We start from the raw sequence: 14,188 nt of genomic DNA, 5'->3' as shown, positions 1-14,188 counted from the left end.
TTTTTTGTATTTTTGGTGGAGATGGGGTTTCACCGTGTTAGCCAGGATGGTCTCGATCTCCTGACCTCGTGATCCGCCCGCCTCGGCCTCCCAAAGTGCTGGGATTACAGGCGTGAGCCACCGCGCCCGGCGGGCACTATTATTTTCTTCATTTTACAGATGAGGAAATGAGCCACAGGGAAGTTAACTAACCCAAGGTCAGAAAACTGGGCATGATCCCAAGAAAGGAGATCTAGGGATCTTTTAACCAGCTGCTCTTTGTGATTTATTTATTTATTTATTTATTTATTTACTTTTGAGACAAGGTCTTGCTGTCGCCCAGGCTGGAGTGCAGCTTCAACCTCTTGGGCTCAAGCGATCCTCCCACCTCATCCTCCAGTGTAGCTGCGGCTACCAGGATGGGCTACCAGGATGGGCCACCATGCCTGGCTAATTTTTTTTTTTTATAGAGATGGGGTCTCACTATGTTGCCTAGGCTGGTCTTGAACTCCTGGCCTCAAGTGATCCTCCTGCCTCAGCTTTCCAACATGTTGGGATTATAGGTGTGAGCCACCGTGCCTGGCCTTGTGATTTCTTACAGGAAGGCATCCTCTGTCTATTGCTCCCACAAAGGCAAATAGGCCAACGCTTCTTCTCATCTCATCGGGACATTATTCCTGTCTCCAACCTTCTCATGGTTGAAATGTCTGTGGAATGAATGCATAAACGAGCAAAAGAGAAGCTCCCTGCCCCTTCCAGTTGAAGTCCTCAGTTCAGCCCAGAGGTACTTTGCCATCAGACAAAAGTACTTGGGGCTCTCCAAGCCGACATGCTTTTTCCAGTGCCTTCCTTCGATAATTACAGTTCTTGTGCTCTTAGTTGTGTGTATTCATGAATTATTAGATTTTTTATTGACAACTTCTATAAGCACAGGCCTATGCACAGAAGACAAGATAAATTAATAATTTTTCACAAGACTCCAGGGACCCTTCTCATTTCAGCCTCTTGAATTTTCCTGTATTATCTCAAGTCCTCCTGGGCCTGAAACCTTCTCACTCAGATTTTTCAGCTGGATCCGGCTCCCACCCAGCATCTTTGGGCGAGAAAAGCTCTCCTGCCGGCCTCCTCATTTTTGGCTTGAGGTCCGAACCCAGTTGGAGCTGGGAGACGTCGCTGGGCCTGCCCGCCTCAGCCTCCAGTAGAGGAGAATGGGAAACTCGGAAAGTCCAAAAGGGTCTTTGAGTGTGTCTGCCGGCATCCGCCAGCAGCCATCGCCTGCATTTTATCCAGAAACTAGTGTCAGGCCCTGCGAGGTATCCATATTGGTAGTTATTGCACGCTTTCATCTTGGAGTTTCTGAATATTCATGAGGGAAGCAGAAAGGCCAATGTTAAAGAGGAGAGAAACAGAAATGCATAAATATTAATAAAGGCAAGCCCACGTGCTCGGAGGAAGGCTATGAATGTTAACGAGGGGATGACGTCCAGCTCCCGCGCGTGCCAGTTGGGTGGGTGCCCGAGCGCGGGCGCGCCCCCGGAGCCCGGGCACGAGCGCGGGGAGAGGGTGGGGTGGAGGCGGGAGCGGAGCCGGGCGCCGCCGGAGCTGCGGGGGGAGCGCTCGCTGGCTGGCTGGCTGGCTGGCTCTCCGCTGCGCTGCGCTGCGCTCCGGCCGCTCCCGCGGCCCGTGGATGGGGGTGTCCGGCTGAGCCCCGGGATCCGCCTCCCTCCGCCAGGACCCGCACAGGTGCCGTCGCGGGGGTCGACTTTAGTTAGGACCCGACTCACTGCTGGGGGTGGGGTCTGGTGGGGGTGGTAAGGAGGCCCCGGGATTCTCTGACAGGACGGTCTGGGGTCGCCGCAGCTCCCCTCACCTGGTCCCATTCTGGGATTAGAAAGGAACAACGGGAGGCCGTCGCCTTCCTGCCCAGCCCTTCAGGGAGCGCAGCTGGGACGCCGCGCCAGGCCCTGGAGATGTGGGATGATGGGCACTTCCAGTATCATCTCAGCATCGGCCCTCCAGCCAGGCCTGGTGTGTGTGTGTGTGTGTGTGTGTGTGTGTGTGTGTGTGTGTGTCCGCGTGTGTGTGCCCGCGTGTGTGCGCGCGTGTGAAGGCAGGCGGCGAGGTATGGGGGCTGGGGGAAGAAGGGAACGCCGCCCGATCGCGCTGGGGCAGTGGGTCGGTACCTCGTCCCGGGACCGTTATCTGGTCCAGTCACCGAAAACGCCCCAAGATCATCTTTGTCCCTAAAAACTTACCCCCGACCCCGCTCGTGCCCCTCCCCAGAGTGCGGAGCCTTTCCCAGACCGCGCATTCCTGCAGTGTCAGAACCGCTGGCAGCGGCCGCAGACGCCGGGAGAGCGATTGTTTTACTACAGACGGGCGGGAGAAGGGACCGGGGCGGCTGCGCGGTGGCGGGGCGCGCTGCCGTCGGGTGGGCCCCGGGCTCTGGAGCGCGGGGAGCAGTGTTTGACGGCGTCGAGCGGGTATCACAGCCCGCTCTTCTTCCCTTTTGCCTATCCCTTCCCTCCCCGCCGCTAGGCATCCCCGACTCTCATCCCTCTCCCGTGTCCGGGCTTGTTTGGCCGGAAGGGCAGTGGAGTGTGTATGCGGCCTGCACGGGATGAGTCCGGCTTCCTCAGAGTGCCAGCCATTGTGCTGCCTGGAGGAGGCTTTCTTTACCCCACCGGACTGGGGGGAGGAGGGGGATCTGAGATGGAGGTGAATGGAGCAGCGGGAGGAGGGGGAGGGGAGCAAGCAGAACCGCGAAGGGGTTGCTGATCCATATGCAACGAAGTACTTTTTCTGTCAAAATGTGCACAAACATGCACACTGGGTGGGTTCTGCGGAGGAGCAGTGGGAAATCTGAAGGTGGACCAGTGCAGGGTAGGTTTTAGGGACGGATATGGGGGACGAGGCACGGAATCAATTGATCTATGGACCAAGTGATGGGAAGAAGGAGATGGAATGGGGCTTGTGTGGAGGTGCCGAGGCCCAGCGGGGTTAGCGTGGTGAAATCTCCACCGCTCCGCTCCACTCGGGTCAGCTCAGCAAAGCAGGGACTGAGCATTTGTACCGCAGCCCCGAGATGCAGCGAGTGCATCATTGTGCTGCAGGGAGACGTTTATGCGTTTCCTATTGGGTCTCAGTTAAGCCCCGTGAGTGTCTTTTCTTTTCCAAATTACACCATCTATTGGGAGTGAAAATAAATGGAATAGATTGTAGGACAATCAGACTATAGTCCTGCGCTCTGTTCTGTGGTAAAGAGAAAAAGAAAAGGCGACCCTCCCATGGTTCCTTCTTTCTGCCATTTTCATGTATGTATGGATTTATTTTTGATCTTGGAAGTCTAAAGGGAATAAGCTATCACTTGTATTAATCCTACTTTAAGGAAAAGAAAGCTCCCAGATGAGCTATGAATGAGGATGGTGCAAGCTTGCCAGGATGGAAAATAAGGTTGTTTCAGACATTTTAGTTGAAGGATGAAAGCACTCCGTGAAGAGAGGAGGGCGAAAGAAAGTGGGCTAAAGGAAGGAAGGCAGGGTCACCATCTAAGGAAGTGCTGCCAACCCCAATCCACAGAGCCCTCCTGGAGGCTATAGTGGGGCCCGTCAGAACCCCTGACTCTCATCTGTGCCACAGCCTGAGGTCTTTCCACAAATGCTGGATTCAGTTTGGGTGTTGAGTGACTAGTTTCCCAGCACTGGCTTTCACTTTAACTTCATCTCCAGATGGTCATTCATGCAGCACTTCTTGGCTCTTGGATAATGAGTTGACAAAAAACAATCAGTCTATATTATGGACTGTTTCAAATGAGCATGTGTCTGAACCCTAGAGCTGTGATATTCATTTCGTCTTTTATAATTTTCTAGATGAATCCATTTTCTCTACACTCTGCCTGGGCTGAGGATAGGTGCTTTCAGCACACTCTTCCTGTTGCCAACACTCAAAACTCAGTCTTAGTCCTAGATTCTAGTTGGATTGGCCTCTTGTTGCTGGTTAATCATATAGACTGTGTCATTTCAAATAAGAAACCCCACTGGTGTCACCATCTGCTTCTCCCCTGTCATTCCCAGAGAAAAGTACAAATTTAAAGGCAGTGTAAATACCTGCAACACTATCTGATTGGCTTTCATATCTCTGTAAAATGGAACCCACAATCCAGGAACGTTTGAACAAATAAATTGAAAAAAGAAGCCTTAGTAAAAAAGATGCTAAAATTCTTTCAGCAATAGTTCTCTTGTTTGATAAGCATATTGAAGCATTGCACAGAGAATATCATGGCAGGGATAATTTTTCTTTTACTTGAAGCACTCCCACATCACATTTCTTTCTTTCTTTCTTTCTTTCTTTCTTTCTATTTTTTTTTTTTTTTTGAGATGGAGTTTCGCTCTTGTTGCCCAGGCTGGAGTGCAATGGCATGATCTCAGCTCACTGCAACCTCCGCCTCTTGGGCTCAAGCGATTCTCCTGCCTCAGCCTCCCAAGTAGCTGGGATTACAGGCACCTGCCACCATGCTCAGCTAATTTTTTTTTTTTTTTGTATTTTTAGTAGAGACAGGGTTTTGCCATGTTGGCCAGGCTGGTCTTGAACTCCTGACCTCAGGTGATCCACGCACCTCAGCCTCCCAAAGTGCTGGGATTACAGGCATGAGCCACTGTGCCCAGCCCCCACATCACATTTCTATGTAAGTTAGCTATCCTGGTTTTCCTAGAATTATTTTTAACTTTTTTTTTTTTTAAAGATAGGGTCTCACTTTGTCACCCAGGCTGGCATACAGTAGTGTGATCATAGCTCACTATAGCCTCAAACTCATGGGCTCAACCAATCCTCCTGCCTCAGCCTCTCCAGTTGCTGGGATTACAGGTGTGAGCCACCGTGCCCAGCTTTGATTTTTCTAGAATGATTGATATTTATTGGATGCTTTCTATATTCTGCACATTGTACTTAACACTTCAAAGATGATCTCATTTAGTCCAAAAAGTAATCTTCAAGGGAAGCACTGTTTTAAACTCCATTTTATAGATGATGAAATTGAGGCACAGTGAGGTTGATAACTTGCCCAAAGTCTCCCAACTAGGAGTGACAGGACCAGGACAGGAACCCAAAGCCTATGCTCTTAGCCATCACAGAGTACTGCCTTAATCAACACAAATCCCTGGGCTGTGAAAACTGTTTTACTCTCTACTGCATTCTGCCATCTTTTCTAATCTCACTTTTTTGTTGCTCAGGGATTCTTCATCTTTTTTGCACTATGACCTCCTTTGGTGGTATGGAGAAGCCTGTGGGCTCCTTCTCCAAATAATGTTTTTAAATGCATAAAATAAAATACTTAGTCTTGTAAAGGAAACCAATTTCATTGAAATATAGTTACCTTCAAAGAGCCCGCAGGGGTCTATGTACTGAAGATGAAGAACCCCTGACTGGCAATTACTTGTGTTTGCTTTAGAGCTGTGTTGTCCCTTGTGGTAGCCACAGGCCACATTTGACTGTTGAGCACTTGAAATGTGGCTAGTCCAAAGTGAGATGTACTGTAAATGGAAAATATACACTGGATTTCAAAGGGCTTAGTATAAAAAAAATAAAAACTGCCTCATTAGTTTTTTTGTGGATTACATTTTGAAATGGTAACACTTTGGATATATTGGATTAAATAAACATATTACTTCAATCAAAATGATTACTTAAATTATTGATTTATTAAAAATAACTCCTAAAGATGTTAACTCTGTACCAACACCTTCCTTATAACAAATGAGGAAATCAGGACCAATGATGCTTGTCACTCAGCCAGCCATTGGCAGATCTGTTGGCTCTCGAGCCTGTCTTCTTTCCAAGATATGGTACTACTTGTATATATTTTTGTATTCAAAGGTCCTATCGTGTTGCCTTTGCAAACTGTAAATGCTCCAAATATGTTTTAAAGCAATGGTAATCAACTTAATCCCAGCAAAATCCCGGTACAAACTGGCAGTGTTCTTGCCTGGCATGTCCTTTGCCTTGCTTATTTAGAGTTTTAGTTTTATAGGTAGAGATGGAGAATGGGCACTCCTAGGGCAAAATCCATGAATTTTGCTGTCTGGTTCCCCTCAGGAAGCGCCTCCAATTTGAGCACCTAACTATATCAATAACTCTATAGACCAAAGAGAAAAGCTTGGTAGCCTTTCTGTTGAGCGTGTAGAGAAGGGTATGATAGTCAGCAATGCTTGTGCTGCCTGAAACTGAAAATGGAAAACTGTATGTGGGAGATAGATCATTTTTTCAACGAGCACATATTGATTGACTGCCTAGCCACAGGGTAGGCAGTGTATATTTGGAGCCAGGGAAGATATCCAGAGGATTTCTGTGTCCTCGAGGAATTTAAGTTAAAATTGAATGGGGCCCAGATGTACACACAGATGGATAAATCACAGTTGGAAGCAGTGCATGAAGACGGCCCAATGAGGGGTAGAGGTCCCACAGTTGGTGGGAACTGAAGGGAGTTCTGTGTGTGCAGCGTTCCAGGGTGCAGTGCCCAAGATGGTTATGGAGTATGGCTTTGGAGCACATGGGTAGTTGGGTCTGTTTCTTACAGGATACAGGATAATAGATCATTTAGTCTATTCCTCTGCTCCTAGGCATATGCTCTATGTGTGGGAAAACCTTGGGTGCTTGTCTGGGCACAGTGGCTCATGCCTGTAATCCCAGAACTTTGGGAGGCTGAGGCAGGTAGATCACCTGAGGTCAGGAGTTCGAGACCAGCCTGGCCAACATGGTGAAACCCCATCTCTACTAATAATACAAAAATTAGCTGGGTGTGGTGGCACACGCAGCTACTTGGGAGGCCAAGGCATGAGGATTGGTGGAACCCAGAGGTGTAGGTTGCAGTGAGCTGAGATCACACCACTGCACTCCAGCCTGGGCCACAGAGTGAAGCTATGTCTCAAAAGCGAAACGAAACAAAAACAACTCAGGCATTTATTGGAAAGTCTCTATTGATGTTTTATTAGTTTTTTAAAAAAAATAAAAATAGAGATGGGACCTTACTATGTTGCCCAGGCTGGTCTTGAACTCCTGAGTGAGCTCAAATGATCCTCCCACCTCAACCTCCCAAAGTGCTGGGATTACAAGCATGAGCCACCACATCCAGCCAATGTTTTATTAGTTTCTACTATTTATTGATAAGGGTAGTAATATCTAGGTATACAAACCCTTATCCAAAACCCCTGGGGCCAGGCATTTGGAATTCAGATTATTTCAGATTTTGGAAAGTAGTAATAGAGTGTACATTCCGCATTTCATCCAGTGGGATCTGGGATAGCAATCTTTGTAATTAAAAAGTTAATATTTCTGCAGCAAAACACACAAAATGGGATAAATTAAAGCCATGAACAACTTTATATTCATGTGGGTCATGTTTAGTTGCCAGATGAGTTTAGATCATGTCACATTTTGCTGCCAAACAAGTCATGGAGAATTTTCAGCTTTCAGATCACATAGTTAAGGATGTGGATCTGTGGTAATAGTAATAGTAATAAAAATAATAATACTAAAACACCAACAGAAAGTATTCAACAATATTGGCACTTACTATCTTCCAGGCACTGTTTTAAGCACTCACCTGTGTTTACTCCTTTAGTCTTCTAACAGCCCTTTGAGGAGGGTTCAGTATTATATCTGTCTTGAGAAGAATAAGAAGCACAGAGCAGTTAATCACTTGCCCAAGGTCACAGCTGGTAGGACAGAACAGAATGCAAACCTAGACGATCTTGTCCAGGAGCTTCGTACTTAACCAGTGCCTTGTTTTTTGGAGTAGGGAATTGGAAGCAGGTGTGTCTCTAAAGTTAACTCTATTATTTAGATTAGCCTGGTCTAAACTCACATTAGGCTGTTCATTTCTTTTAGATAAACTCATCCTGAAAGTCGCTGTTGTTCTCCTGCTGAGCAAGAATGGAGGCCCCACTGGTGAGTCTGGATGAAGAGTTTGAGGACCTTCGACCCTCCTGCTCGGAGGACCCGGAGGAGAAGCCCCAGTGTTTCTATGGTTCATCTCCCCACCATCTCGAGGACCCCTCCCTCTCCGAGCTTGAGAATTTTTCTTCTGAAATAATCAGCTTCAAGTCCATGGAGGACCTCGTAAATGAATTTGATGAGAAGCTCAATGTCTGCTTTCGGAACTACAACGCCAAGACCGAGAACCTAGCTCCCGTGAAGAACCAGTTACAGATCCAAGAGGAGGAGGAGACCCTTCAGGACGAGGAGTAAGAAGTCTTAATTGCCCTCTCCTGCTTCAGTCGAGAGCCCTGTAGTCCTTGTCTCCTTGACATAGTGCTAGTTTCTGTCTATAGGTTTACGGCCTATTACTTTCATTTTCGTGTTGCCAGCGGAGCAGTGCCCTGGTACTTGCTGTCATAGCTCTATATATGTCCCTTTACAGTCCCCTGAGGAGAACTTTCTTAAATTGAAACCTTAGAGGAATGAAGGTTTTCCTAGATACAAAATGGAATTTCAGGAGCACAGTAAATTTCAGGGTCTGTCTATCTTAAGCTTTCTTTATATCAGTGGAAATCCAGCGAGATATTAGAAATAAAGGCCAGAAAATATTAATTAACCATGATGGATGAATCTATGTTATTGGACTAATTTGCTTCAAGAAACACCAGAATTTTGAAAATCCCGAATTTTTGACAGCCCCTCAGGCCTGGAGAGTTATCTACAGATGTTAGGATATGTCCACATAAGAAAGCATCTAAACTGAACTGAGAGCACAGGGGGCTACCCTGGACAAAGTAAAGGTGGAAACTAGGTGATGTGGCCTTTGAGTATGCAGATTCCTTGTATCACTTGCTAGCTACTTTCTAGGGTCTTAATAGTAGTCAAGAAAAGGGATCTGAGAAAAGTACTCTTTCAGGAGGGACTAGAAAGAGAAGGGGGTGATATGTGACACAAATTAAAGAAGGATGTTTTAGGCATTTAGTAAAAATTCAGTGGTTCCCCACTATCCTCAGGGGATGTGTTTTTTTGTTTTGTTTTTTTTTGTTTTTTTTGAGATGAAGTTTCATTCTATCGCCCAGGCTGGAGTGCAATGGCACAATTTTGGCTCACTGCAACCTCCACCTCCCAGGTTCAAGTGATTCTCCTGCCTCAGCCTCCTGAGTAGCTGGGACTACAGGTGTGCGCCACCACGCCTGACTAATTTTTGTATTTTGAGTAGAGATGGGAGTTTCACCATGTTGGCCAGGCTGGTCTCGAACTCCTGACCTGGTGATCTGCCTGCCTTGGCCTCCCAAAGTGCTGGGATTACAGGCGTGAGTCACCACACCTGGCCCATGGTGGGGGATATGTTTTAAGACCCCCAGTTAATGCCTGAAACCGCTGCTAGTACCAAACCCTAATGTTTTTTCCTGTATGTACGTACATATGATAAAGTTCAGTTTATAAGTTAGGCACAGTAAGAGACTAACAACAGCTCACAGCAAAATAGAGCAATTATAACAATATATTGTAATAAAAATTATGTGAATGTGGTCTCTCTTTCTCTCTCTCTTTCAAAATATTTCATTGTACTGTACAGCAGATAACCGAGCCCTGGGAAAGCAAAACCACAGATAAGGGGGGACTACTGTCTACATGAGTTCCCTGCAGAGATACAATATGCATCCATTATTCCTTAGCTATCACACAAGAAATGTCAAAGGTCAGGGAAGTCTGAAGCACCTGTGCTTTTGTTTCCCTTTTTGTGGATTTGAGTGGGAAGAATGGCCCACAAATAATGGGGTAAGAGGCACGTCCTAGAGGATTGGAACCTGACCGTATTTGGGAGAGGGTTGCTTATTTGATGACTACTATAAGACTCTACTTTTACACATAGAGGGGCCAAATATCTGTCTTATTCACTCTTACAGCCCCACTGTCTAATACAGTGCAATGAGCAAATAATATTTTTGAATGAAATATTGAATATCAAATAAACTAGATGAGTGATAATAGCTAGTAGCCTTGTATGTACATGTAATATATTTATAAGCCCACACCATTTCCTTCTTTTCTTTTTAATTAATGCTGGCCAGAAGGTATGATCACAGAGAACATTTCATTCTGCTGACTAGTACTATAGCTGTGGGCTATGTGTTTAAATTTTAAGTTTCAAACAGATTCTTTTTAGATTCTGAGCCTGTTATCTGCTCAACATTTATAAGTCAAAAAAGAATGGCTCTGGGGGTTTATTATGCCGAATATTTTTTCGTTCTAGTGCACCAGCCAATGAACTAGAAACACAAAGACTATGAATTCTAATTTTGGTACTCTCTCTAACTCGCTGTGTGACCTTGGGCAAGTCACTTAACCCTGGTTGACTGTGTAGGTCCTCATCTATGAAACCTCCAGAGCTCGATCTTGATGAAGTGAGGCTAAGGACTTGTAAAGAACCTAATTTCTTACCTCACCCAGGATGCCCAGGTGCTCTGAAAATGACATTTCAAGATGCGTCCCATTCCTTTTGCTTCCAACAAATCATTTCCCCCCTATCAAAACCCCTCCTCTGCCTCATTAAGGATGAAGGCCCAATGAGCAGATTCTTACTGTCTTCTAGCACATTAGAAGAGGCCACTCAATGTTAATTACCATCACATGGGATTATTGGCCTCCTCAGCCTGATTTTTCTGACTTGACTGCCTCATTGACTGCCTCAGTTAAGAGACCAAAGATTGAATAATTCCTTCGAGATAAAGTATAATTTGGGGACAGTGTAGCGGGAGGAAGCTGGGAAGAGAAAAATTAACACAACACTTTCTAGGCATTCAGTTCTAACCCCTCTTTATAATTTAAAATAAAAATCAGAATTCTGTTACACACTTTGTTTCATAGACACTATCCAGATATTTCAACTGTGAAATTATGGCTAAGTAAAGGAAAAGGGTGACTTAATATCTCACCTGACTACACTTCTCCTGAACATAGCTCTAATGTTATTGTTATAAACTTGTTCCGATTTAGTATTTAGAGGGCTGTTTCATCCACAAATGAGTGAAAAGTGCTGTGGATGGGTTAGAGGTAAATAATAGAAGCTTAAAACAAAAGCAGGGAAATACTTGGTTAAACTGCCTCCTTAAAGACAGCACAAATCATAGAGCAAATGTAGTGATTCCCTTAGAAGCTTTCTTTAGTCTTCATTTGGAACTATTTAGCCAAGAGGGGAGTTGGCTAAGATTTGTCAACTTATCTCTGATCTGTCAGGGCATGAAAGTTCTAGGCATTAAAGGAGAGTCAGATTTGAATACACATTTTTTGGTTTTGAATTCAAGAAATATCCCAGAATCTCTTCTTTGTGTATATGTGACCACCCTCTTCCTTTGCCATAAGAGATTGGGCCTGGAGGTCACAGCCTCTTAGGGGTCACTACAAAATGGAAATGGACGGCCCTCAGCTTACCTCCTACGTCACTGGGGATCCCTATCAGCCCTCTTACGAGTACCCTGAAGACAGAGGGGCTAACCATGCAATGGCTGTTTCTTCAGATAGAATTGTTATAGGTGATGTTAAAAATAAAGTGCACACAATAAACTGCCTGTCATCAGATATACTACATGTTGAAGACAAGTAAATACCAAATAGTCAGCTAGGGAAAACTACACATAATTGTGATTTTTAGAAAATTTAATTCTCTTTTTAGAGGTTATAGAAAGCGGATATAGTATTGATTCTATTTAAACATTTGAGGACATCTAGAAAGTTGAGCAAACGCATTAATGTGCTGCTAATAATTTCTACTTTCTTTCTTTTTGAGACAGAGTCTCACTCTGTCGCCCAGGCTGGAGTGCAGTGGCATGATCTCGGCTCGCTGCAAGCTCCGCTTCCTTGTTTCAAGCAATTCTCCTGCCTCAGCCTCCTGAGTAGCTGGGATTACAGGCGAACGCTGCCACGCCGGACTAATTTTTTTTTTTTTTTGTCTTTTAGTAGACATGGGGTTTCACCATGTTGTCCAAGCTGGTCTCGAACTCCTGAGCTCAGGCAATCCACCCACCTCAGCCTCCCAAAGTGCTAGGATTACAGGCGTGAGCCACCACGCCCAGCCACTAATTTCTACTTTCTAAACATAAAGTGCAAAAGTGTACTCAAATTAATACACATTTGGGTGTGGATATTGGCATGACTGCACACCAGCAAAACACTAGACAAGGGAAGTAGCCAGGCTTGAGGGAAATGTCAGCAAGTTAGAATTCTAATAAGCCCTTTAAGCTGCCTGCCATATTGTCAGAAATAGGTATATAAGGGTTTACGTGTGCATCAGGACTGAGAGAACCCTGATGGCTATGTTGCCAGTTTCAGGCCCTGGAGTTCTTTGTACACGTGTCCTGGCACCCCCCCAGTCTCCACCCTCCTCCACTGGGTTTGCTCATACTCTGCCAGCAGCCTTTCCCAAAGCCCCTGCTCTCTGTGGCGAAAGATACTTAAGTCAATTCTACAGGCACCTAAGCCCAAGCTATAAAATATGCACCTGAAAAAGCCTTTTCTGTTATACAGGGATGGAGAGAGCAAATTGAATCTCAGGTGTCATGGCAGCATAATGATAGGAACTGAGGCAACCTGTTTAATCTTAGTTCTCTGATGAATGATAGAGGAGATAGCTTTCAAAGTCTTCTTTCCCCAAGATAAGAGTAAATAGCAGGATGCTTCTCAGGGAAGTAAAACTTTACAGTCCACCTCCGGGTACTCACAGAAGGGGTGATGCACACTCCCAAGAACCCTGCTTATGATGGGATATATGATGGGATAGACAGCCCTTCCCTTTCTCTTCCTCACAGAAAGCTGTTTCCCCCTGCCCTGGCTGCATTGGCTCCTCTGTTGCTGAGGCTGCTGGCTGCCAGCGTCTGCCTGTGCCTTCCTTGTGCCTTTCCCTGGGCTGGAGATCTACATAGAAAGTGGCCATGCACCCCTGCTACCTTTGCCATTCCTCCTTCTGTAGATCCATGAAAACACAGTGTTCAGGATCATCGTACGTATGGGTTTCTCATGCAGAGCCAGTTTCTTTTTTTTTTCTTTTCTTCTTTTTTTTTTTTTTGAGACAGAGTTTCACTCTTGTTGCCCAGGATGGAGTGCAATGGCGCCATCTCGGCTCACTGCAACCTCCGCCTCCCAGGTTCAAGTGATTCTCCTGCCTCAGCCTCCCAAGTAGCTGAGATTACAGGTGTGCGCCACCACGCCCAGCTAATTTTCACGCAGAGCCAGTTTCTAAACTGCTCTCCTAGGTTATGATTAGGAACTTGGTATGTTATTCTGATGCCCATACTGATGCCAATTACAGAATTCATAAAGACTTGGAATTGTTAAGTGGTTAGGAATATGGGCTCTGTAGCCGTGCTGCCCAAGTTCAAATCCCACTTTTACCATTACTGGCAGTGTGAGCTGAGACAAGTGAATTAAATTCACTATGTTTCAATTTTTTCTCATTAGCATCTGCCTTGTATAATTGTTGTGAAGAATGAATGAATTAATCCATGTTTAGAATCCGGTTTAGAGTACTACCTGGCTCATAGTAAGTGCTCAGCAAGTGTTGACTGCTATTGTTATTGTTAAATGGGCACTGGATAAGTATGGAAAGGGTATGCAACTGATTATAAAGAGAAGAAAGCTGCTTTATCTTAAAGCTTGTTTATAAACTTCAAAGGATAAAAAGTATGTCAGCAAGGAAAAAGGAAACCTGGGCAAAATATGAGAGAGAATGAGGATGGCTTGAAATCCTGAGAAGATAAAAGTTTAGGGAATTGTCGCTAAAAATGTAGAATCAGAAGATAAAATTCAAAGCTTATCAGCAAAGGCTCAGATGAGAAAAGCGGGCACTCTAAATGATCCCGAGAGAGTCCCTGCTTATCACTTTAAGGATGTAAATAGTCTCAAGGTCATTGGAAAGTGTGTAGTTCGTTAAAGTTCTCAGCTTCCCTCCAGCCTGGGAGAGATACAAAAGGCTCCTGCCTATTTTGGGCTTTGCTGAATTTCATTTCTGTGGGCACTTCCTGCAGGGACGAATCTGAAGGTCAGTGCCTGTATGCATGTTCATTCTTGCAGCAGAGAATGTAATGCAGTGATGTAAAGAGTAGTCCTGCAGTGACCTTTCCAGCGGGTGTGGTGCCTTGGAGTTTTGTCTTGGAGAAAGCAAATCCTATTTGCTTCTTGGCTCTAGAATGCTAATGGCACTTGGATTTAGAATTAGCCTGGATTAATGCAGCTCTAATAG

The 14,188-nt window shown here is 45.3% G+C and overlaps 2 protein-coding genes across 5 annotated transcripts in view; one reads left to right on the top strand and one right to left on the bottom strand.

Annotated features, from left to right (window-relative positions):
* Positions 1-931: 931 nt before the first annotated feature.
* On the bottom strand, positions 932-2,584 carry LOC739973 (putative uncharacterized protein MGC39545). Its single transcript, XM_001147930.8, has 2 exons — positions 2,235-2,584; positions 932-1,335 (listed from the first exon to the last, which is right to left on the bottom strand). Exons 1-2 carry the CDS (start codon positions 2,519-2,521, stop codon positions 1,032-1,034), a joined length of 591 nt encoding a protein of 196 aa, XP_001147930.1. The 5' UTR covers positions 2,522-2,584; the 3' UTR covers positions 932-1,031.
* FEZ1 (fasciculation and elongation protein zeta 1) overlaps positions 1,536-14,188 on the top strand; it is a 49,327-nt gene continuing 36,674 nt past the window's right edge. For 2 of the 4 annotated variants that reach the window (XM_001145893.6, XM_009424436.5), the window contains exons 1-2: positions 1,540-1,722; positions 7,861-8,216. In XM_001145893.6, the coding sequence (XP_001145893.1) occupies positions 7,906-8,216 (311 nt within the window). In that variant the 5' untranslated portion in view covers positions 1,540-1,722; positions 7,861-7,905. Of the gene's footprint in view, positions 1,723-1,984; positions 2,008-7,860; positions 8,217-14,188 lie in introns of those variants that run through there. The other 2 variants (XM_063783485.1, XM_009424437.5) reach the window with 2 other exon arrangements.

Source organism: Pan troglodytes, chromosome 9, assembly GCF_028858775.2.
Source record: "Pan troglodytes isolate AG18354 chromosome 9, NHGRI_mPanTro3-v2.0_pri, whole genome shotgun sequence".
Taxonomy (NCBI): Eukaryota; Metazoa; Chordata; class Mammalia; order Primates; family Hominidae; genus Pan; species Pan troglodytes.
The sequence above is the reverse complement of the archived record's forward strand: the minus strand, read 5'-3'. Positions and strand labels throughout refer to the sequence as shown.

What these genes read in the sequence shown, in the direction of transcription:
- LOC739973 (XM_001147930.8), bottom strand. Translation starts at nt 2,521, where the DNA reads ATGCCTAGCGGCGGGGAGGGAAGGGATAGGCAAAAGGGAAGAAGAGCG. An exon ending in GGGCACGAGCGGGGTCGGGG is followed by an intron (nt 1,336 to 2,234) that starts GTAAGTTTTTAG and finishes ATGAATATTCAG; the next exon opens with AAACTCCAAGATGAAAGCGT.